The sequence below is a fragment of the Eschrichtius robustus genome, chromosome 1 (assembly GCF_028021215.1).
Source record: "Eschrichtius robustus isolate mEscRob2 chromosome 1, mEscRob2.pri, whole genome shotgun sequence".
Lineage (NCBI taxonomy): Eukaryota > Metazoa > Chordata > Mammalia > Artiodactyla > Eschrichtiidae > Eschrichtius > Eschrichtius robustus.
This window is the reverse complement of record NC_090824.1, coordinates 45,459,005-45,482,294: the sequence shown is the minus strand read 5'-3', so window position 1 is coordinate 45,482,294 and position 23,290 is coordinate 45,459,005. Positions and strand designations below refer to the sequence as shown.

At 40.0% G+C, this 23,290-nt stretch overlaps 1 protein-coding gene across 6 annotated transcripts in view; it reads left to right on the top strand.

The window, feature by feature from the left end:
- The window catches only part of FBXO34 (F-box protein 34), an 85,108-nt gene extending 62,125 nt beyond the window's left edge, over positions 1-22,983 (top strand). For all 6 annotated transcript variants that reach the window (XM_068545139.1, XM_068545178.1, XM_068545168.1 and 3 more), the window contains one exon: positions 19,819-22,983. In XM_068545139.1, the coding sequence (XP_068401240.1) occupies positions 19,829-21,967 (2,139 nt within the window). In that variant the 5' untranslated portion in view covers positions 19,819-19,828 and the 3' untranslated portion in view covers positions 21,968-22,983. The remainder of the gene's footprint in view (positions 1-19,818) is intronic.
- Positions 22,984-23,290: the final 307 nt, after the last annotated feature.

Sequence of the window (23,290 nt, the reverse complement as noted above, 5' to 3'; positions counted from 1 at the left end):
ACTGAAGAATATCCTATATGATTATGCTTTGGTGTTTAATATTTTTCTCACCTAAACATTCCACTCAGTAGAAGTAAGAATTATAGTGAATGTTACTCTCCATGAGGGCATTGTTATGCGCAACACTGAATAGACTGATTTAAAGGGTCTATTTATATGGGAACCTGGGTCTAGCACTATCACCTCTCCATAAGTTCCCAGGTAATGCAGGTTAGCTTCTGGTTTGCCCCTGGGTAATTTTTAGTTCTTTGCTAATCACTGTAGAAGATTTTTCAGATACAAAGCTCTTTCTCAGATTGTCTTTTACTACGCTTTTTAAAACTGGGAGGGAAGTGTTTAATACAAGATGAGACTGAATGTCAGTTCCTGAAATAAAACATATTGTAGAATGTTTTCATAAGGAGAACTTGGTGAACCACTTTATTTAAATCTTTTATAACTTAAAATGTGTGTTTAAAATTTTTAGCGTGTCAGAAAATGTTGACCTCTGAAGTAATGACTACATCACTACTGTGATCTTGAGCAAGTTTCAGTTTCTGGGCTTTTATCTCCTTTTTCAGCACAGTGGTTGCAGGCTGTGAACTACAAAAACACTGAGGAATATGAAGTTTGTGGTGACGTGAGGGCCACAAGGGGATAGGTGGGCATGCAGAGATGGGGAGAAAGAAGGAGCAGCTGGTACAAAGGCCCCAAGATGCAGATGAGCTGAGGAACAGAAAGAGGGCCAAGTGAGATGTTTGTAAAAGTGCTTTGTAGGTACAAAACATTCCTTACAGCTCAGGTGCTGTTATGTTTAGGGAAGATGTTTGTTTTCTTTTTCCAGTGGGCTGTGTTTGTTAGCTACAGGGCCATCTTGCCTAGGGAGTAGGATCCTGCTTTGAGGATGGAAAGCAAGAGTTGGACCCATGAGCCACAAATTCTAGCAGTTTGTGAATTAGGATTTCTGTTAGTTTATTTGTGCTAATAATCTTTTATATAAGATTGGGCAGTAGGAAAGAGGAATAAGCTTATTACTAGAAATTTGGGGGGAAGGAGTTTTGTATCATTTCTAATTCCTACCATGTTTGGCTTTGCTTGCTGTGTATAGTTTTGCATCTATTATAAATCTGATCTTGGGTGTCAGTTTTTCCTTTGTGGTTTTGTTTGTTAACAATTGAAGTACCTAAGGTTCTGGGTGTGAACTCTGCATGCTTTATAACTAATTTAGAACCAGGGAAGTTAGGGTTTTCTATTGGAGTAATTAAAGCATTGTGATATATATATATATATATATATATATATATATATATATATACACACACACACACACACACACACACACACACATAAACTTTATATATATATAAACTTACACAGAAATAACCAAATCATGATAATAGGACATAATTTATGGTTTTATATACCTTAAAGATGGAAGTTTTAAAAATTTCTTGGTGTCTTCTTTTCTAGTTTGGAAATTTATTATACATTTATTATACATTATACATTTTGTTAATGCTGTTTATTATACATTTTGTTAATGCTGATGTTGGTTTGGCTTTTTTTTTTTTTAATCTATATGTAAACATGACCTTAGACAGCTGTGTTTAATATAGTAAAGAGTCATGGGGAGACTTTACAGTGTTTCTTGTTGGGACTTAGTGTCTATGTATTTTAGTATTTAAAGGATGTGGTTTGGGGCTTTGAAAATGAGGAGGAGGTTGCCTAACTCATAGCTGAATGCCTGCATGTCTAGGTTGTTCTGTCCTGGAGGTTATTAGTGACATGAAAGTTTTGTTTTTTGTTTTTTTTTTTAAATTTCTTTTTATTAGTCTGGTGTGAAAAAAATGAAAGTTGTTTTTATTCTAGTTAAAGTGACAGTATTAAGTATTGTGGCTCTGTGTGTTTGCGCATGGCTGAGAGTAGGGTTTTCTTTAAAATCTGATGTTGCATAGGAATGTTTTAGGTAACTAGAGTGCTGGAAAAGAGCTGCTGCTCAAGCCAAACTAATTTTTGCTTTGCAGAAAAGTGGCTTGGAGAGTCTCTGTGTCTCCGCCTCATGAACCTCCCATCTCTGAGAGAGCAGGGTGCTAGATCAGGAAATGATGGGTGGAGTTGCTTAATCGCATCAACTTCCTGGGCTGCCCAAGCATTGATTAGTCAGACACTCATAATGTTCCATTTAAGAGGTTCTTGCTGATTGGCTGGTTTCTTTTAAGTCCTTAGGTTTGACATTCATGCTTACGAAAACCCTTGCCATGTGCAAGGCACTTTGCTGCATGCTCTATGAGAGATACAGAAAGCAGTAAGAGTATTCTTACCTTTCAGGAGCTTACAGTATAGTAGGGGAGATGAAGACAAGATAGACCATGGTAAGTGTCCCAAGGGAGTAGTTCTGGGAATTCAAGCAAGGCTTATAGTAACCATTGATGGGTGTGGGTGGGGCTGTGCATGAGACCTGGGCAGGGAAGGGCCCAGTTGGGTTTCAGTAGTTCCTGTAGGTAAAGAGTGACAAAGATGTTGTTAGGTAGGGAAGAAAGGTCAAATGGCTACTGTGAAGGTGAAGGAAAAAGGAGGAGGAGGCAGAAGCTATTAATCATAAGCACTGAGATTTCCCCCAAATTCTGTCCAGAATTGTTTATGTGCGTACTCTGGCATTTTTCTGGGCCAGAGAACTCAGACCTTTTCTCAGATTCTGAGAAGGATCCAGGGTCCAAGAAGATTGAGAACCATTGTGCTGAGTTATCAACCTTAGATGACTGAGAGGATGTTGAGGCTTTGTAGAGAAACAAGGAGGTCATGTGGAACAGTTTTCCTTGTGGGAGGTAGGGTGGGATTTGGGGGAACTGAGCTTTTGAAATGGTCCCCCTAGGGGGGCAGGTTGCCTTGTCAAACTGGGTGTCCCACCTAGCAAGTTAGGTGGGTCCATTAATAACCCTGTATGACCCTGAAGGGCAGGTGTTTTCAGGAGCTCCTTAACATTATTTCCCCCTTTATTTGGAGTTCAGATTGATGAAGATGTGGGAGACGAGGATGCTATTGTAGAATAGTTCTGGCATTTACTTTTCATGGAGCTCTTGCTGTGTGTAAAGGGTTCTGTGCTTGATCCAATGGGGTATTTATAAAATATCGGACAGGGAATTGCCCTTAAGGAGTTGATGGTCTTGTAATGCTTTTCCTTTGGCTTTTTGTTCAGCTTGGATCTGTGTTCAGTTATCTTCAGGTCTTTGACCATTTCCTGGGCAAAGAGAAACATTTCTATTAAAATAAACTTGAAGTGACTTTGGTCTGTGACAGTTATAAATATACTGTACTTATAATTAGGAACCTCTGTACAGCTGATTTAGTGACTTCTGGACAAATCATTTGACTCGTCTATTAATTGTTATATAAATGTACGTGTTTGTATATACACACATGGCCTTGTTTAAAATACTATGAAGCACATTTTAAAAATGACCTAGTGGGAATTCCCTGGCCGTCCAGTGGTTAGGGCTCCACGCTTCCACTGCAGGGGGCACGGGTTCGATTCCTGGTTGGGGAACTAAGATCCCACATGCTGCGTGGCATGGCCACAAAAGACCTAGCACATAGTATTCATTACACTTAGTTGGTCAGCTTCCACATTTGTGAAATGGGAATAATAAATAATAATAATAATTTTATGTATCTCATAGAATTGTCCTGAAGATGAAACTAATACATATGCATATATAATCAAGTTCTTAAGAATAGTGTACAGCTTAAGTACTCAATAAATATCAACGGCTACATTATTAATAATAACATTTTAATATTAATACTGTCATTTCCCCTGCCCCATGAGTGAATGTAGGGCGACTATTGTTGTAAAAGAATTTGCAGTAAGATGTCTTTAAATAGTAAAATTCCCTATGTATTTATTTAAAAATTTATGTTTATCTTTAAAGTTGTGGAAGTTAAGTGCACTTATACAAGGCAGAGTCAGGTATTAATTAGGCTGCACATTTAGGTTACAGCATGAGGGATTGAAAGCCATATTTGTTTAATTAAGAAATGGGTTGATTGGCCTTGACCACTGTTGTCTTTCAGTTCTTTTTTATTTGACTGCCTGTGTGTTTGTCTCCCTTTTCTTATCTTTTTTGTGCCTTCTGGTTTATTTCCTGTTCAGTTTTCAGTAAAGGGTGTGTAGTAGGGCAAGAAGAACTTACGTTGGTTGGTGCCCTGCGTCAGACAGCCTGGGGCTTAGTGGGGATGCACTTAACAATGATCCCTGCAGAGCTGCCCTACCCAGGGAACCTGTGAATTCCACAGTTTCTCACTCCAGATCAGATGGTATGCAGCTCCAACTGTGTGTGCATAATGAACATTTCTGGGCTCATTCATCCATTGTTTCCAAATGCTTCCATTTATTTATTTCCCCTTTTAATTCTGAGAAAATTTAGTTGTGTAACAAAAATACAGAGCTAGAATGATAAAACCCCACTTTGCCATTGCCCAGCTTCAACAATTTATCACCTCATGGCCAGTCTTGCTTGATTTATACTCTGAATCTCTTCTTCTCCCCCATATTGTTTTGAAGACATCATATCATTTAAGCTAAAAAGATTTTAGGATGTATATCTAAGGGATGAGGACTTCAAAATACATACATACATATATGTTAATTTTTATGGTATGTCTGTTTGACTGAGGATCCACATATTTGGCTGATTGGTTGGTTAAATATCTTAATGTATAGGCTCCCCTCTCTTTCTTTCTCCCCCCAGCCCTCCTCCCATCTTGGAATTTGCTTGAAGAAACCAGTCTTATTTTGTTCTGTAGTTTCCCCTCAATCTAGATTTTGCTATTTTGTATTCCTCAAGTTTTTAGCATATTTCTCTGTCTCCTGCATTTCGTCTGAGGCTGGCTTTAAAGGATTAACCAGATTAGAATAGATTTTTTTTTTTTAAGTGTCTTTTCCCCCCCATCAGGAGCATATAGTGTCTGGTTGTGTTTCAGTTTTGTGATGTTAGCAGCTACTGATGATCATTGCCTAGGTCCGTTAATTCAGTAAAGTTTGGAAAATGGTGATGTCTATTTCTATCATTCCTTCTATTTATTTTGAATCAAAACCTGTCGGGAAATAAAATTTAAGGCATTTAATGGCTTTAAGTGTATTTTATTTTGGATAAATATTTATTTGAATTAATATTCTCTCTCTCTCTGACTTTGTAGCAGTGGTTAAAATATAGTACATGATTTGGTGTTGAGATGTGCAATATGCTATATTGGGTAGCTGATAACTTCAGAATGACTTCAAACCCATGTAGTTCACCTAGTTAGGAAATTACCTTAGAGTGCTTAAAATATGTCTGCCTAGTATAGTTAACTTTGGTATTACTTACTGAAGACCTTGGTTTCAAAATTGTGCAGTTTTCTTGTAAAATTGTAGAAGGGAGGCTTGGAAGATGATCTGATTTTGTTGATTTTTTTAGTCCTATTTCATAACTGCCACGTTTTACATTTGAGTGTTTGTTTTGTTTTTATTTGTTTATTATTTATTTATTTTTTGGCTGCATTGGTCTTTGTTGCTGTGCATGGGCTTTCTCTAGTTGTGACGAGCGGGGGCTACTCTTCACTGCATTGCGGTGACTTGTTGCAGAGCATGGGCTCCAGGCGCGTGGGCTTCAGTAGTTGTGGCGCACAGGCTTAGTTGCTCTGCGGCATGTGGGATCTTCCCGGACCGGGGCTCGAACCCATGTCCCCTGCATTGGCAGGCGGATTCTTAACCACCGCGCCACGAGGGAAGCCCTACATTTGAGTATTATTCACTGGTTTGTGGGGCCCACTTGGTATCTTTGATGACCTTCCAAATATTCCTATTAATATTTATAATATGACAGTATTTTTGTTTATGGAAAGAATTAATTTGTTTATTAGAAAAAAACCAGTCACCTCATTCGTATTTCATTTAAAGCAAGCAGCTGAAGCTGGGGACTAGAGAGTGATCTAAGGCCTAGTGGTCTGAGCAGCTCAATGAAGCTCATAAGAATATCTGTGGTGGGGTTAATAGGGGAGGTTTTCTTCAGTAAATCTAAAAATGACCAGATAATTAGCTTCTTTCCTCTCATACATTCTTACTGACTTTCTTCTGTACTCTCTTCACATCTTGTTGTCAAGCTCAGTGCTCCTGAGGTGAGCCAATTTACCTTACTATTCATAGCTAATAAGTGTGGTTGAATTTTTTCTTCAGATACATCTGCAATGGAATAAACCTGATTTTTTCAGTAGTTTGCCAGATGGATCTTCAGCAAGTTAATTACCTAACTCTAAAGAGTTACCTAACTCTTTAGAAAATAATGGTATCCCTTTAACAAATAGCAGTTTTGTTTTCTGAGGCTTCATCTTGCCACTAATACCTTGTTGGATCCAACAGGCTATAGCCATCCAGTTGAGGTGCTTGTACAGTAGAGATGGATGTTACATTCTCACTCGGTTTTCCAGATTCAGGCTGTCTCATTTAGAATACATCATTCATTCAAATTCAACAAACATTTTTTTGAGTAAAACTCTGGGCAGCAGTGGTAAACCAGGCAGATTAAGGGTCCCTGTCCTTGGGAGGTTACATCTTAGTGAAATTATCCACAGAGTTCCCCAGGTCAAATTCTACATAAATGTCTCTTTTGCCCAATTGTCTGAACATGTCCAAAGCTGCTTTTTGAGGAAAGTCAAAGAGAGTACCTTTGCATAGAGAGAGTAGAATACAAGCCAGGTTTTAAAATTTCACAACACAATGTTATCTTTGCTGGCTATGAGTTTGGTATGTAGAAAATAATGGAGCTTCTTTCACTAAACGAGACTTGCTAGTGATTTCTGCCTATTGTTATTTTCTTTTTATTCTAAGATTTTGTGCTGAATTGCAATAGGTTTTCTTAGTTTAGATTTTCTGAAATAATATTTCTTCTCTCTTCTCCCCTCTGCCCACCTTTAGTGTTGGCTAGTAAGATTAAAATTTATTCTGATATTATTTGGTTGATCATTAGCTACTTCCAGGCCTTTGGGAAGTAGCTAAACGTAAATGATTATCACATATCCTGTATTTTTCAAGATAATCTCAACTTCAACTATTTTGTTCCATTTTTGGACAAATTTGGTTTTTAATTTAGACAGTAAGTGGTCCTTTAGGATAGTCCTCTTTAACCTGAATGCATGGACCCTGATGAACCTCAGGGAGGTGTGGTTTGTAGATCTCCTGAAACAATGATGCCAAACTTTGTAGATAAGTGCCCTTTACTCAGGAGAGGCCTCTTTATTTTCATCAGAATTTCAAAGTGCTTATGGGGACTGCAAAATGGCTAATAACCACTGTATTCTGTATAAAAGAGATTTTAATTAATAGGAATGATGACATTTTTTCCCTTCCAGACATATTTTGCAGAAAGTTAGAAGACTGTCCAGCTGTTTACTATTGGAGCAGTGAGCTCTTGAATCATTTGAATTGTTCTTTAGAGCCACCTTAGGTTATACAGAGATCAAATTGAAATAGTTTTCTTGTTATTTTTCTTTCATGTGTTCTTAAAACATCACACTTTAACCTGTGAGTCCTTACACTTACCCCATTGTTACCGGCTGAATTGTGCACTCCTCCCACCTGCATATTTTGAAGCCTAACCCCCCCCCCCCCCCCGCCACCCCCTCAGTACTTCATAATGTGACTGAATTTGGAGAGGGGCTTTTAAAGAGGTAATTAAGGTAAAATGAGGTAGATAGGGTGGTCCCTAATGTAATCTAACTGGTGCCCTTAGAAGAAGAGGAAATTGGAACACAGAAGAGAGACACCGGGGGCAATTGTGCACAGAGGAAAGTCCGTGTGAGGCTACAATGAGAAGCCGACCATTGGCAAGCCAAGGAGAAAGGCCTCAGAACAAAGCCAGACCTGCCCGTACCTTGATCTTGGACTCCTAGCCTCCAGAACTGTGAGGAGTAACTGATCTGTTGTTTAAGCCACCTAGTCTGTGGTATTTTGTATGGTAGCCCTAGCAAACTAATACACTTATGATGAAGTAGCAGTTGAGTGACAATGAAAACTATAGCAAGGCAACTATTTCTCTTTGTCCCAGTGCATTTGGGACAAATGATGAAGTGTTGTGTATAGCTTCACATAATCTAGTGCCTGAAAGAGATGGTACGACCTATGAAATCTCAATAGAACATATTAATTTCTATTCTTATTGGTCTTATTCTTTATTGATTTGTTTTATCCTTTTACAATTTCCCGTTTGCCCATGGTTATATCTTAATGTCAGTCTCTTTTATTCTCTAGCATTTCTCATTTTATGGAACTAATTTTTATAAGTAGGTCTATTTTAAATCAACACCAGAACATATCTTTGTGTATTCTTCTGTGTGTGTTGTGTACAGTCATTCCAGCCCAGCCTTATTCAGTAATGTCATCTGTCCTTAGGCCTCTGTTCCAGGCCACCATACTTACATTCAATTTTTGAAGTTTCTCTTTGTCAGAAATAAATTTAAATATATCTAATGATGTCTGCTTCTACTGCTAACTTGATTTGATACATTGGAAACTTTTAGATTTGGAAATGAATGAAAGGCTAAGGGAACAATGTGTGTTTCTCAAATTTGCCATGAGGGCAGGAATTCCATCAGTTTTGTTTAGGCTGAAGCCCCATGGTCTAGCACAACACCTGGTTTCAAGGAAAATCAAATATTTGATAAATGAGTAGATTAATTTTAAGTAAGGGATCAAACCCAAGTATCCAAAATCGAACCCATAGCCCAGATTCTGCTGTTTCACAGACTTCTCAGTCTTTATTCATGACACTGAGAATAAGCTTGTTAAGGAGTACCTGCTCCATCCACGTGTTCCTCATCTGCTCTCTTCCTCATTGCGTGGTGTGGTAGGTAAGAGCCTGGCCTCTGGCTCCTGACTGAGTGCACATCCATGCTCCTTGATGTGCTCATGTGATCTTGGCAAGTCCTTAATCTCCACACCTCTACTTTGGGTTCTTCATCAGCAATTGGAGATAATCAGAGTATACAATAAGAGTATACAATTTCCAAGTTTTTTTTGGAAATTATGAGCTTAGAACAATGCCTGGCACATGGTAAACATTTTAAAGCTGTTAGAGCTAGTATTATCCTAGAGTAGAAACAGATTATTCTCACATATTTGTATGTTTTATCTCTAGTTCTACATTGATTTCTTTCTCTAGGCACAAAACCAATTCACTTCAAATAACCAAATCTTTGTCATCAAACTGGCATGGTTGGGACTTTCCTGGTGGCGCAGTGGTTAAGAATCCGCCTGCCGGGCTTCCCTGGTGGCGCAGTGGTTGAGAATCTGCCTGCCAATGCAGGGGACACGGGTTCGAGCCCTGGTCTGGGAAGATCCCACATGCCGCGGAGCAACTGGGCCCGTGAGCCACAATTACTGAGCCTGCGCGTCTGGAGCCTGTGCTCCGCAACGGGAGAGGCCGCGACAGTGAGAGGCCCGCGTACCGCGATGAAGAGTGGCCCCCGCTTGCCGCAACTAGAGAAAGCCCTCGCACAGAAACGAAGACCCAACACAGCCATAAATAAAATAAATAAATAAAAAAAAAAAAAAAAAAAAAAGAATCCGCCTGCCAACGCAGGGGACACGGGTTCGATCCCTGGTCCGGGAAGATCCCACATGCAGCGGAGCAACTAAGCCCATGAGCCACAACTACTGAGCCTGCGCTCAAGAGTCCGCAAGCCACAACTACTGAGCCCACGTGCCACAACAACTGAAGCCTGCGTGCCTAGAGCCTGTGCTCTGCAACAAGAGAAGCCATGACAATGAGAAGCCTGCACACTGCCACGAAGAGTAGCCCCCGCTCACTGCAACTAGAGAAAGCCCGTGTACAGCAATGACGACCTAACACAGCCCAAAATAAAAACAAACAAATAAATAAATTTATTTTTTTTTAAAAACTGGGGGCTTCCCTGGTGGCGCAGTGGTTAAGAATCTGCCTGCCAATGCAGGGGACGTGGGTTCGAGCCCTGGTCCAGGAAGATCCCACATGTCGTGGAGCAACTAAGCCGGTGAGCCACAACTACTGAGCCTGTGTGCCTAGAGCCCGTGAGCCACAACTACTGAGCCCGTGTGCCACAACTACTGAAGCCTGCACGCCTAGAGCCCCTGCTCCACAACAAGAGAAGCCACCGCAGTGAGAAGCCCATGCACCACAACTAGAGAAAAGCCCACGCGTAGCAACGAAGACCCAACGCAGCCAAAAATAAATAAATAAAACAAATAAATTAAAAAAAAAACTGGCATGGTTTTCGTGGTGGTAGCAATGTAAATTAGCGTTAACCTATTTGGAGATGGTTGGGCAAGATATATCCAGTCATAAAAATAGTGACACTCTGATTCATGAATTCCACTTCTGAGAATCTTCTAAGGACATACCCTTAAATGCTTAAGAGATTGTATCCACGAAGATGTAGTTTTATAATGTCCAGGGCTGGAGGGAATGGTTTAATATATTTTGGCACTTACACATTTACAGTTGATGGGTCTGAAGACCGTGTAATAACATGGAAAATATTTGTGATGAAAAGTAAAACATTGTATGTACAATATGATTACAACCATGTTAAATAAATACATACATCCAGGAATTTCCAGAGGATAAGGCTTGTAAGGGCTCTTTTAACCCCCTGACTTCTTTTCAGATTCTGGATTTATATAAAGCTGGTTCTAAAGACCCAAAGTTAACCCTGAAATTGAGTTCTTTATATCATGTTATAAACCATTACCTTTCTTCCTATTTGGTTTGGGAGCTCCAGGTTTAGTTACATTCTGCAGAATGGGATTGGCTGTGGGGTTGCAAAGATGAACAGACCTTGTGTGTATTCAAGGAATAGTTTTCTATGAGATGTCTTATACAAGTACATAAAACCCAGTATGTAGTTTTTGTCCAATAACGTGACAGTTTGGGCTCCTCAGTGCCTAATGGTTGGTTGGTTTTCTGTAGTGTAGATTTCTCACTTTTACCCCTGGAAAAATACTCATTTTTAACTTCAATATTAAACTGGCTTTAGTAAGCTCTAATAAGAGCCTCAAAGCAACAACTTTTTCAGGTTTCTATTGACCATAAACTTCTTTTCTCTACAAGTGGTGATTCTTAACAAAGGGTACTTTAACCACGCAGTGCAGACTGCTACTTCAGTCTTGGTTCAGCAGATTCTAGAGGGATGTGGTAGAAGGAAGAGTAAATACTAAACAGCCGGGCACAGTCAGGACTGTGATTGAGGCTTATTTCTTTGATGAACACTCTGGGTCCTATTTCTGAAGTAATCCCCCACCCCTTCCGCCGCCACCCAGGATTGCTGACAAAAATCTTAACTTGCCAGCTCATTTGTCTGCATTGATAATGCAAACTGTTTTTGCTTGATGCCTTAATGTTTGTTACCCTGAAGTTTTACTTTTTTACCTTTTCCCTTCCTGAGGGGATAAGCCATTTTAAAATTCAGATGTCTAGTATATAAAATAGATAACTAATAAGGACCTACTGTATAGCACAGGGAACTCTTAATACTCTGTAATGACCTATATGGGAAAAGAATCTAAAAAAGAGTGGATATATGTATATGTATAACCAGTACACTTTGCTGTACAGCAGAAACTAATGCAACATTGTAAATCAACTATACTCTAATAAAAATTAAAAATAAAATAAAATTTAGTTGTCTATAACAGTGTTAATGGGCCAGCTTGTGCCCAGTGGGCTATGTTAGGTGCTTGGCTCAATATCGAGGCTCGAGATTGAGTGGTGTGAGTACATTGGCAGTCAAGCACAGTGTGGTGCTGCATTTATTTATACTCGAGAATTAGTTGCTATTCTCTGATTTTTTTCATATGAAATGTTATTTGGCACCTAATGGATTTTTGAACTGCATTCATGGTTGGCCTTAGAATCTTTTAACATGTCTTCCCTAAAGGGGATGACATCCTTATGTCTGAGTTACATTTTGATCAAATAGGGCATATGTTAAAGCTCTGATTAGTTCTTTGAAAGTACTGCATGTGCAAATGATATCAAAAATTGTTGCCTTAAAAATATATAAATTCTATAAAAATATGTATGGAGGGAATTCCCTGGTGGCGCAGTGGATAAGACTCCACGCTCCCAATGCAGGGGGCCTGGGTTCGGTCCCTGGTCAGGGAACTAGATCCCACATTCATGCTGCAACTAAGAGTTCGCATGCCACAACTAAGGAGCCCACATGCTGCAACTAAGACCCGGCGCAACCAAACAAATAAATATACTTTTAAAAATGTATGGAAGAATGATTCGTTTCAAAGTTTAAAAAAAAGCATCAGCACACTCAAGGAAGTAACAGCTTTCTATGCGAAAGAGTAGAGGTTTTCTTTTCCTTTGTTTTTTGTAAGAAATATTAGAATAGGAAAAATAAGTGTAAACAAAGAATGCTGCTCCAGTTCCCCTTCTACAGGGATCAAGCCATTAGCAACTGCAGTCCAGCCTGAGGGGAATTCAGGATGGAGAAAAACAGGAGGCATTTTGTGCTTTGGACACATGGACCTAGATAGTTAAGATGCGTAGCTAAGGAATAATTTCAATGAACCCAGCTTCTTATATCTTCCCATACATAGAAAAGCACTGAAAGCATCCCCTTGAGACGTCTGTTCTTTGTGATTGGCAGTAATCTTTTGCTTAACTGCACGGCTTCTCCACCCCCCCACCCCCGCCCCCACGCTGATAAACCACAAATATGCATCTTGGTTCCTCCCTTACCTTTCTGGAGCAGTTCCTTGGAGCTATCTGAGAGGCTGTCTCCTGGGCTATAGTACTCAGTGAGGTCCCCTAATAAAACTTAATGCACAACTTTTACATGGTGCATTTTTTTTTAAGTCGACGTAAGCAGTAGGGTTTTAACAGAAATGCTGAATATCTGAAAATTTGTGGAAGCAAAATTTTCTTGGTAATGCTCAGTGTACTTTTCAAAATACGTTAATGATTTTGGGGGAACTAAACTTTTTATTAGGTTTCATTTGTTTTGATGTTCATTCTAGCAGGGACCACCAAATAGTAGATGTCTCATCAGCTTAGATAGCAGTAAATTGTGATATGCCAGAGTTTTGTGAGTATTTGGCATTATGTCACAGGAGCAATAGGGAATAATTTTGTGAACTACTGTTCACAACATGGTAAATTTAACAAAACCTAATACTTCCACTTGTCTCTATTCCCAATTGTTATTTAATAATTGGTAAGAGCTGTAGTGAGTGTTTTGTCCTCCAGGCCCTTCCCTTTCCTCCTTACTTTAAGAAAAGGGGGAGGGGTCCCATGTAAACTTGGATGATATCACTAAATCAGTATTTTGCAATACAATTAAAATGTGTTAGGTGTTGCTTCTGTTGCAGTCATAGTAGAAGAGCAAAGTAGTGGCTATGCATCTTAATTTGTAACCTTTTCAGGATGTTTTAGATACTTTGTTGTCCCATCAAGTTCATCATAAACCTTCATTTTCTGGAAGTTTTAAATCATATAGAATCTATGTTGCAGATAACTATGAAGCAGGTATGTCTTATATTTAAATACCATTGTGAATTCTGAGATTGATGAAAGCTGTGAGCAGTGAGTTCTTGAAAACCATGCATGTGTGTTTCCAAAGGCTGTTTTCTGTATTCAGTATCTATTAACAGACAGTAAAGGATTTTTCCATTAAATTGTGCACTACTAACCATCTGATCCTCCTGAGGCGAAGTTCAAAGTTCCCATGAAATGGTTTTAGGTAATATTACTTTAAAAAAAGGAGTGAACTCCCTCTCGGAAAAAAGCCAGTCCCCAGTATTTTGGAACTCAGTTTGAGAAATACCGTCTTTTCTGGCTTAGAGTTTGTTCTGTTTTATTGTTAAGGTACTCTGAGAGTTGGATGCATTCCGTCAGTGCTTAGAGGTTAATGGGAGTCTTTTCTTATGTCTCCACCTGTATTCACACCCTCCTGGTCTTGGCATTTTTTTCTGCTTTAATAGCCATAGGAGCAGTTTCTACATACTTTTAAATTGGTGTGGCTTCTTACGTTATATGATATGTCTGCTTTACATCATCACAGTACTGTGTAGAGGTTTTATGTGGCACTTAAGAAAAACTGACCCCAGTTTGAAAGATAGAAGCTCTTTGAATAGATGCTGTCAGAATTATTTAATTCTATTTGTGTCATGATTGAACCTAGGATTTTAATTTTTATTTATTTATTTTTGTAAGCAAGGAAAATATAGATCCGGGAGACTTATCTGATTCTAATCTTAATTCTTCTACTATCTACCTGTGGGGCTTCAAAAGTCATATTAGCTCTGTCACCTCATTTGCAAAAAATAAGGATTTTGTTTATATACGTGGAGTACTTTGTTGAAATTGCTTATCGTTTCTATAAAGGTCCAGTGAAGAAGGCGGTCATAAGATGTTCTCTGGGAGCTTTTATGTTTTTAAGAAACAGTCATTTATTTACTGTACACTTTTTTTCCCCTCTGAAGGTACCATGGGAGGGATCTTTCAGGGACTATTCTATGTTTATTCCTCTAACCTTTTGTAAATAAAGAGTAGCTCCTGTTATACTAATAAATGACTCCTCTTTGGAATTAGCACTCCTGAAGCTTTGATAAAGTAGAAAGAAAAAGGAAACACCTTATCTTCTAGCCTGTTTAGATGGGCAAGGCTGTGGACTAAGAGTGACAAGTTAGGAAACAGGCCTTCAATGTTAGGCTTCCTATTAGCACTAAGTCTGTTAGCACTAAGAGAAATCTTGTCCTTTCTTGTATTCTGATCCCATATTGCCATTTGATTCCTCATTGATCAAGTTCAGTCCTCTATAGACTAGAGTTAGTGTGATTCTTTAGACTTTAGCATTTATCTAGGCCTTTTTGCAAAGTTAAATTCTCTTCCATGGCTTAATTTTTGGATAGTACAATATGTTTAGGTTAGAGTTTTTCCAGCTTTTTTGAGCTGAAATCAGAAATTAAGAGTCAATAAAGAATACTGGAATTATTTGAAAGCAAGATTTTGGTCTTTACTGGAGGAAAGTTTTTCAAGTTTTAATTGATTCATTATTATATCTCAGTTTATTCCTGGAAAGGATTTAAGGTGACAGGTATGTACAAAGACTTTCTCCTTTATAGCCAAACTTCGTGAAAAAGTTGCTAACATTCACTTTTTCACCTTCCATTCACTCCTTCACCATGAATTTTTGGCTCTGCCCTACTCGCCCACTGCAGTTCCTCACAGCAGAGTCATCAGGGGTCTCCATCACTAACTGGACACAACTCTTTTTTTCTTTCCTTTTTTTTTGCCACGCCGTGTGACTTGTGGGATCTTAGTTCCCCAACCAGGGATTGAACTTGGGCCCTCAGCAATGACAGTGTGGAGTCCTAACCACTGGACTGCCAGGGGATTCCCCCAGACGGAATTCTTTATATGACCTTGCTGTAGGGTGTGTGATTGCTCTTTATTTATCTACATTTTTTCTTATTATAACGGTAATATATGCGATATATGTTCATTGTGAAAATTTTGGAAAAAGACATATGTAATCTCTGTCCAGAAAACTTTTTCCTCATTGAATTTCTGTCACAACTGTCTTGTTTCTTTCCTCATTTTCTCTTGGCCAGATTTGTGTCAGTCTGCCTACTAGATATCTCTAGCTTGCATGCAGCATTTTTTAAAAACTGAACTTACCTTTTCCCCTGCTCCAAATCTGCTCAGCTACCTTTGTCACCATCTCACTAAAAGGTACCACTCTTCATCCAGTTGCTCTAGCCTTGAGGACCCATCCTTGACTCCTCTCCCTCAACCTCCATTTACAATCAGTAGCTAAAATCCTGCCTGTTCTTCCTTTCTAACCCATTTACTTCTGTCTGTCCACCTTAGCTGGGACTTTGATTATTTCTCACCTACCTCACCTACCTTTTGAATTTTTAGGACTTTGTTTATCTTCCTTCAGGGCTTTTCTGACCTGTTTCTGTACCCTCAAGACTAAGCTTGGTGCTGGTGGTCTCCTCTCTTCCTTTCATACACTCCTTCCTTCTCTGTCCTCTCCTTCCCCCTTCCTCCCCTCGTGGACTCCCAGCACCTGTACTATCCTTATAACACATATCACATGCTGTCGTAATTGCCTATTTGATTTTCTGTCTCCTTAAGGGCAGTAACTATGTCTTATTCATAATTGCACCACTAATATCCAGCCCAGAGTGTTTAGTAAATTTCAGATAATAAATGGATAGAAAGAAATGGGTGGCAGTTAGTATGAAAAAAGTTTGAAGCTATTCCGTTAGTTTTATGGCTCTGCCTGCCTTAAAATTTGTGCATTAGGTGATATGATTGGCCTTCATCTACTTGGCCCTGTGGTAATGGTCTGTGAACAAGCTTCCAAAGTGTGAATTATGGTAGGGCAGGAGTGAATTATGGTAGGGCAGGAGTGAAGCTGTGATAGGTTGGCTGGGGTGGGCTCCATGACCTTGCATTTCATTGATAAAGAGGTTAGGCTTTCCTGTAGCTAACAACAGTGTAGCAGAGGTAAGATATGACAGCTAAAACTAGGGCAGTTGTGTTAGGGATGAACAAGAAGGGAGGGTGACTTGGTGATTGGATGGGAGGAGGAATCGAAGTGACTCAGCTTTCTGGCTTGGTTGACCAGGTACTTGGTGCTGTCATTGAATAGTCATTTTGATTTTTGAGATTCTTTTTGACATCCAGGTGAGTATGTCTGTTAGGCATGTCATAGGATATGAAGTTTGGGAGAGCATACCACTGGGGAGTCATGAATCTGTGGTCATTAAAACTATGAGGTCACTTAGATATATAGCTTAAGAGTAATAATGGTCTAGAAAAAGAAAGAACTCTGAGGAATACATCAGTGCTTAAAGGCTGGAGAAGAAGAGAGCTGGGAAAGCAGTGTCAAAGAAACTGAGGAGTTGCAGTTGGAGAGGAAGTTTGGCAATAAAATGGCCATTGACTTTTTTGGTGTTTTAAAGAGAATAACAGGTAAGAAGATGGGTCTGTCTTTACGCATCTTTTAGAGTAGACGCTTCAGTATGGACTGTCCGATTGGCTTTTTGTTGGGCAGTTCCACCTCACCCCTGTCAGTAGCCCAGCCCCCCAGCCCCAATCCAGAAACCCCCTGACACACTTAGATCTAACACATGACCTTTAAGTTCCCTTCCAAATTAAATCTAAGGTTAAAAACAGATTGTTGGCCCAGTCCCAGAAATTCTGATTCAATGGGCCCAGGGATCTTAACTTTTTACAAGGACATTTCTGAGTGTCTAATGAACACTCATGTATGGGTAGGTGCTATAAACCCTGCATTAAAGCAGAACTTTAATAAAGCAGGACTTTATCGTGGCGAACTTTTAAAATACTTTTGTGCGAAGAGATTGGCAACCATGGAAACCTGGCTGGAGCTTTCTGCAGTGCCTGTCTGTATTTGAGGGGGTGAGTTGGGGGGGTGGGGAAAGCACCACCATCTGATATAATCTGTTAGAGATGTAAAGCTTTTATTTTATGAATTTTTGCAGTAGATGCCCTTGATGCTCTGCATCATATCCTCATGGTCCACCACTGATTTCAACCCAGACTCAGATTTTTGCCGTTTCTTTGAGTCTTGCCAGCACTTTTCTGTCTCAGGGCCTTCAAGCCCAGCACAGGAAGGGGGAGAGGTTAATACTCCAGCCATCCTTCAGCCAGTGGAGGACGTGAGCCTGTGCCTAAAGGTTCTGCTTCCTTTGGGGGTCCCACAGAATCACCACCCACCCTCCAGCAGCCACTCTGGTTGCATCGAATGACCTTATTGGCTTTTTTCATTCGCTGTTGTACCTTTCTTCACTTTTGTTCCATGGGATCATCTTCTGTTTTAATCCCGCTGAAACCTTGTCTATTAGTAATGTATCAGTTGAGCTGACTTTACAGGTTAATATACGCAAACAGAAGCCATCTGCAATCACATTAGTTTCTTCCAAATGTTGCTGTCTATCAATAATGGCACCTAAAATAATTTGTGGGGGAGGAATGCAAAGAGAACATATTGTGTGATGCAGAATGGCACACACATTACTGAAGTTTAAATTTATTCACAGACATTCTGTAATGAGATCATTATGTGAGAATTAATTGGATTTTTCAACAACCTCCATTTCTTAGATTTCACTTAGAGAGGGATTGAAGGGATATGAAAAACCAGAAAATTGTTGACACAGAGAGATGGCACTAGATGTGCCTCTTTTATTCATTTATTTTATTCATATATCTTTATCTTGTTCTTGAAGAATTCTGGGTGGCTCTTTTTATAAGACTAAATTATAAATATAGAATATAATGTTTCTATAATTCTATAAAATATAAAGCTATTAAAAATGCTGTAGTGCACAAAGGGGGGAGATCTCAACAGATGTAGGATATAATTGCTAAAGATAAGAAACAAATCAATCTGATCTATTTCAGGGGTATCTTTTAAAAGGTACTTTGTGTGCCTTAAAAGTAAGATTTCTCTTTACCTAGCTGGAAGATACTCATATCCATATTTCTTCTTTTAGCTGAGACTGGACTCTAGGAATTAAATTTGAAGTGAAAGGTAAATTTGTTCTGGATGATCACTTTCATTCTTGATGAATAAAACTGATACCTGAAAGCAGTTCCCATGGAGGCTGCCGCATTGCAGGCACTGGGTAAATGTTATGGAGCGAATGAGAAAGTGATATGCTGGATTGCCCCATGTGTGTGTCTCAGACTTTGTCCCCAGGAGCGAGAGTGGGTGCGAGCCCATGTGCTTAGGCCTGTGGAAGCTCTTGCTCTTGCTCCACATCTGTGACTGCAGATGTTTATTTTGGTCTGTAGGCTTACTTTGTAGGAGACCAGGCATCCCTACAAGACACTTTTTCCTCAATCCAGGGTGTTCTGTGTAGCAATGGGATATTTTGACATACAAATTGACAAAATCATTAAATAATCTAGTATTCCAACCCCTCAGTTAACATTTCAACTCAAACCCAGAGAGGAAGTGACTTACCCAAGGTAAAATCACCCTGTCTAGCTAATTAGTGATATGACAAGGACTAGAACACATCTCTCTGCATGTAATCATCTTTACAATTTCTAAAATGGTCACCATCTCCACCCCTAGCCAGGGAACAAAACAGGCACTGTTTTTTTCTGAACTAGTGAATTAATAAAGATTGGGGCTTTGTATTTAATTTGCAGAAAATTTAACAGTTAAGAGCTTACAAAAGTAGATTGTTTAGAAAATCAACACTAATAGATGGGCAAAGCAACATAAGCAGACAAGTGAAAATACAGATATCTAAAATATTCAACAGTATGGGAATAGCTTAGAAAGCAATATAACAATTTTGATAGACTGTTTTGCAATCAATAAAATGCTAGTTGTGATGACTTAGAAAGAAATAGTGTTACTATACTAGAGATTCTGGATGGGTTCCTTTTATACTTTCGTTTCTTTACTGTGCCTTGTACTGACCCTTGAGTGTTTTTAGTAAGTTCAAATTTCTTTACATTTAAAGCACTAATTTTATGTATAGAATGTTAACTAATGTCAGTCTGAAATTCACGTAGTCTAGTCAGTCTGAAATTCACCCATTTATTTTCCGGCCTGTATACCACGGAAAGTAGTTATTTTTGCTTTTGTTGTTCTTGATTTGTACGTTAAAAACTAGCTGAAATGAGAGTTGGTAAAGATTTAGTGAACTGATAGAAAATGTTTCTATTACTTGCTAGAACCATCTGAGTGTAAGTTTAAAAAAAAAAAAAGCTTTTCTAAAAATGAAATCAGTATCTTAATCAAATGTGTATTTCCTCCTTGTAGAGCCTCTGTTATGCACCTAAAGCCATACCGGAAACTCCAGAAGAAAGTGCGACCTTTGGAAATCAGCAAGGAAACTCTGAGAACTCCTATGAGCCACCAACAGGCTATAAATGATGAAGAATGCAAAGCTAGCTGTATGAAACCAAGTGTCTTTCCTTCAGCCTCTCTTGCTAAAGCATCATCTCGAAAGCCTTTTGGAATCCTTTCTCCAAATGTTCTGTGCAGTATGAGTGGGAAGAGTCCTGAAGAGAGCAGCTTGAATGTTAAAACCAAGAAGAATGCATCGTCTGCAACAATCCACCAGGGTGAAGAAGGGGAAGGGCCGCTTGATATCTGGGCTGTTGTGAAACCGGGAAATACCAAGGAAAAGATTGCATTCTTTGCAGCCCACCAGTGTAGTAATAGAATAGGATCTATGAAAATAAAAAGCTCCTGGGATATTGATGGGAGAGCTACTAAAAGAAGGAAAAAATCAGGGGATCTTAAAAAAGCCAAGATACAGTTGGAAAGGATGAAGGAAGGCAACAGCAGATGCTACCAACCTGAGCCTTTTGCGTGTGGCATCGAGCACTGTTCTGTGCATTACGTGAGTGACAACGGGGACGGAGTCTATGCTGGGAGGCCTTTGTCGGTCATACAAATGGTTGCCTTCCTCGAGCAAAGAGCCAGTGCTCTGCTAGCCAGTTGTGCGAAAAACTGCACTAACTCACCTGCTGTGGTGCGGTTTTCCGGGCAATCCAGAGGTGTGCCCCCAGCCCCCGAGCCCTTGTCTGCCCCAGGAGCATGTGAAGAACCCATGGAAAGGAGAAATCCTGAGGGTGGTGAACCACAGAGTGAGCCAGTCCGTGTCCTTGACATGGTGGCCAGGCTAGAGTCCGAGTGCCTGAAGCGGCAGAGCCAGCGTGAGCCTGGGAGCCTCTCGAGGAATAACAGCTTCCGTCGCAACGTGGGCCGCGTGTTGCTTGTGAGTGGCACCCAGGCTGAGGAAAGCAAAACGAACAAAGGCGCCTTGGAGGTACCTGACACTCAGGTGAAAACTGTGGGGTCTGTATCTGTGGACTGTGGCCCCTTAAGGGCTGACCATTGTCCTCCCAAGGGGGACCAGGCCTGGGACGGCGCTCCTCGGGGCTGTCCCTCATTGCCAGCAGGCGTGAGTTTGCACACGGACAGTGCAGAATTAGAGCCAGACCAGCAGACTGCCATGAAAAACAGCAATAGACATGATGTGGAAATGACAGAGGAACTTGTTGGGTCACCTTTTCCTCCTCGCACCTGTCCCCAAGCCATTGAATTGCCCCCAGATGCTATTGATGGTATGAGTGAAGAGCTTGTGCCTCTTGCTAGCCAAAATCCTGATCAGAGAAGAAAAGAATCTTTGTGCATCAGTATCACTGTGTCCAAGGTAGAGAAAGACCAGCCTTCCAGTTCAAAGTCCTGCGAAGACCCACTTCCAGGGATGTTGTTTTTTTTGCCATCGGGTCAGCACCAGCCGGGCTGTTCCCAGCGGAATGAAAGCACAACAGAAGAGTCTTCCGAGGCCAGTCAGCTTGACGATGCTGCTGAGGGTGACTGTGCATCTGAGGAGAAAAGTGTCTCGGCTGATTCATTTGTCCCACTGGCTTCTGGGGAAAGTACATTACCAGTGCTTGAGGCATCCAGTTGGAAGAAGCAGGTGTCGCATGACTTTCTGGAGACCAGGTTTAAAATCCAGCAGCTTTTGGAGCCTCAGCAGTATATGGCTTTTCTGCCCCACCACATTATGGTGAAAATCTTCAGGTTACTTCCCACTAAGAGTTTAGTGGCTCTTAAATGTACCTGCTGCTATTTCAAGTTTATCATTGAATATTACAATATCAGGCCAGCAGATTCTCGCTGGGTTCGGGATCCACGCTATAGAGAGGATCCGTGCAAGCAGTGCAAGAAAAAATATGTGAAAGGGGATGTGTCCCTGTGCCGGTGGCACCCCAAGCCCTATTGCCAGGCATTGCCCTATGGGCCGGGATACTGGATGTGCTGCCACCGGTCTCAGAAGGGCTTCCCTGGCTGTAAGCTGGGGCTTCATGACAATCACTGGGTCCCTGCTTGCCATAGCTTTAATCGGGCAATCCATAAGAAAGCAAAAGGGACTGAAACTGAAGAGGAGTACTAAAGTTTATGTGCGAGGCAACGGACTGATTTTTAAAACTGCAAAACACCACCGAGATACGCCGTTCCAGTGAGTGTTGCTTGCCTCTCAGTCTTCGCTCCAGGAGAATCTCTGCTACTCCATCAGGACCGCCATTGCTCAGGCATCGTAAATCTCTGAATTTACGAGCTGTACAAGAAAATCGGTCTCATCGTTTTCTAGTGGTGCCTCATGTTTGATCCAGGGTTGTATCCCCCAGTTTGATCCACTTGGCTGTGAATAACTATGCCTGTTTTCCCAAACCAAATCCTTCTTCAAAGGATTGTTCAAAGAAGACTTGCCACCGTCAAGAATGTTCAGCAGAGTTCATCGCAGACTATGCAGGCAATCCCCAAAAAGGGGTTCTGGGCATGTTTTGAGCACTGGCACCATATCCGAAATAAGTGAATAGTGTCCTATGAAAAGAATAGCAGTACTCTTGGGTGAAAAGTATGCTTACAAAGAAAAGTTAGGCACCTTACCTTAGACCTTGTATGCTTGATCTGTGAGATTGATGTTTGTGGTTGGAGATGGATTTCATGCCCTGTGGTGTTTACAGTGTATATAATGGTTGTGTTTTCATAGGGCTATGAAAGTGCACATTAAACCCGAGCGCCTTTACTTTAGATGAGTGCTTTTGGCCCCTCTGTAAATAACACTATTAAAATCCAGTTGTGAATAGCGGACAGCTGACTGAACATAATCACCACAATGCAGCTAGGATAGTGTTGCAGCTACAATTGTGTGGTTTTCTTTTTTTTTGGTTTTTTGTTTTTTTGGTCTCGTCTCAAATTTGTATAAAATATGAATGTTTCCCAAATAAACTATGAATGTTTTCTGTATAATATATGAATGTTTCTGAGAAGAAACTCTAAATAGTTGAGGTTAACCTGTTGAAAGGATACCAAATGATGGTTTAACTGGACAACCTTAAAAAATTAGCATAGAGAACAATCCTTTGTTATATTTTAGTGATTCACCAAGAATGAGAGAATATTATATAGTCAGATTATAACATTCTTGTCTATTTTATTCTTTCTGTCTGGTTACAAATTTTTTTTAACTTCAATAAAAACATGCATCTTAAATGGGACCTGAGTTTTGCAGATGTGTTTTCTTTTTTTGAGGTAATATTGATGAGGGATATTGTGAACTGAATCCTAAGAATTAAAAAAAAAAAATTGAGTTGTTGTAAGGGGAGAGAGAATTCTTTTCTACCACTGGAAAGAGACCATCTTCACTTAACATTATGAGCTTACATTTTTGCAACCCTTTAACACTTAGTTTGAATTTGTTGTCTGCCCAGCA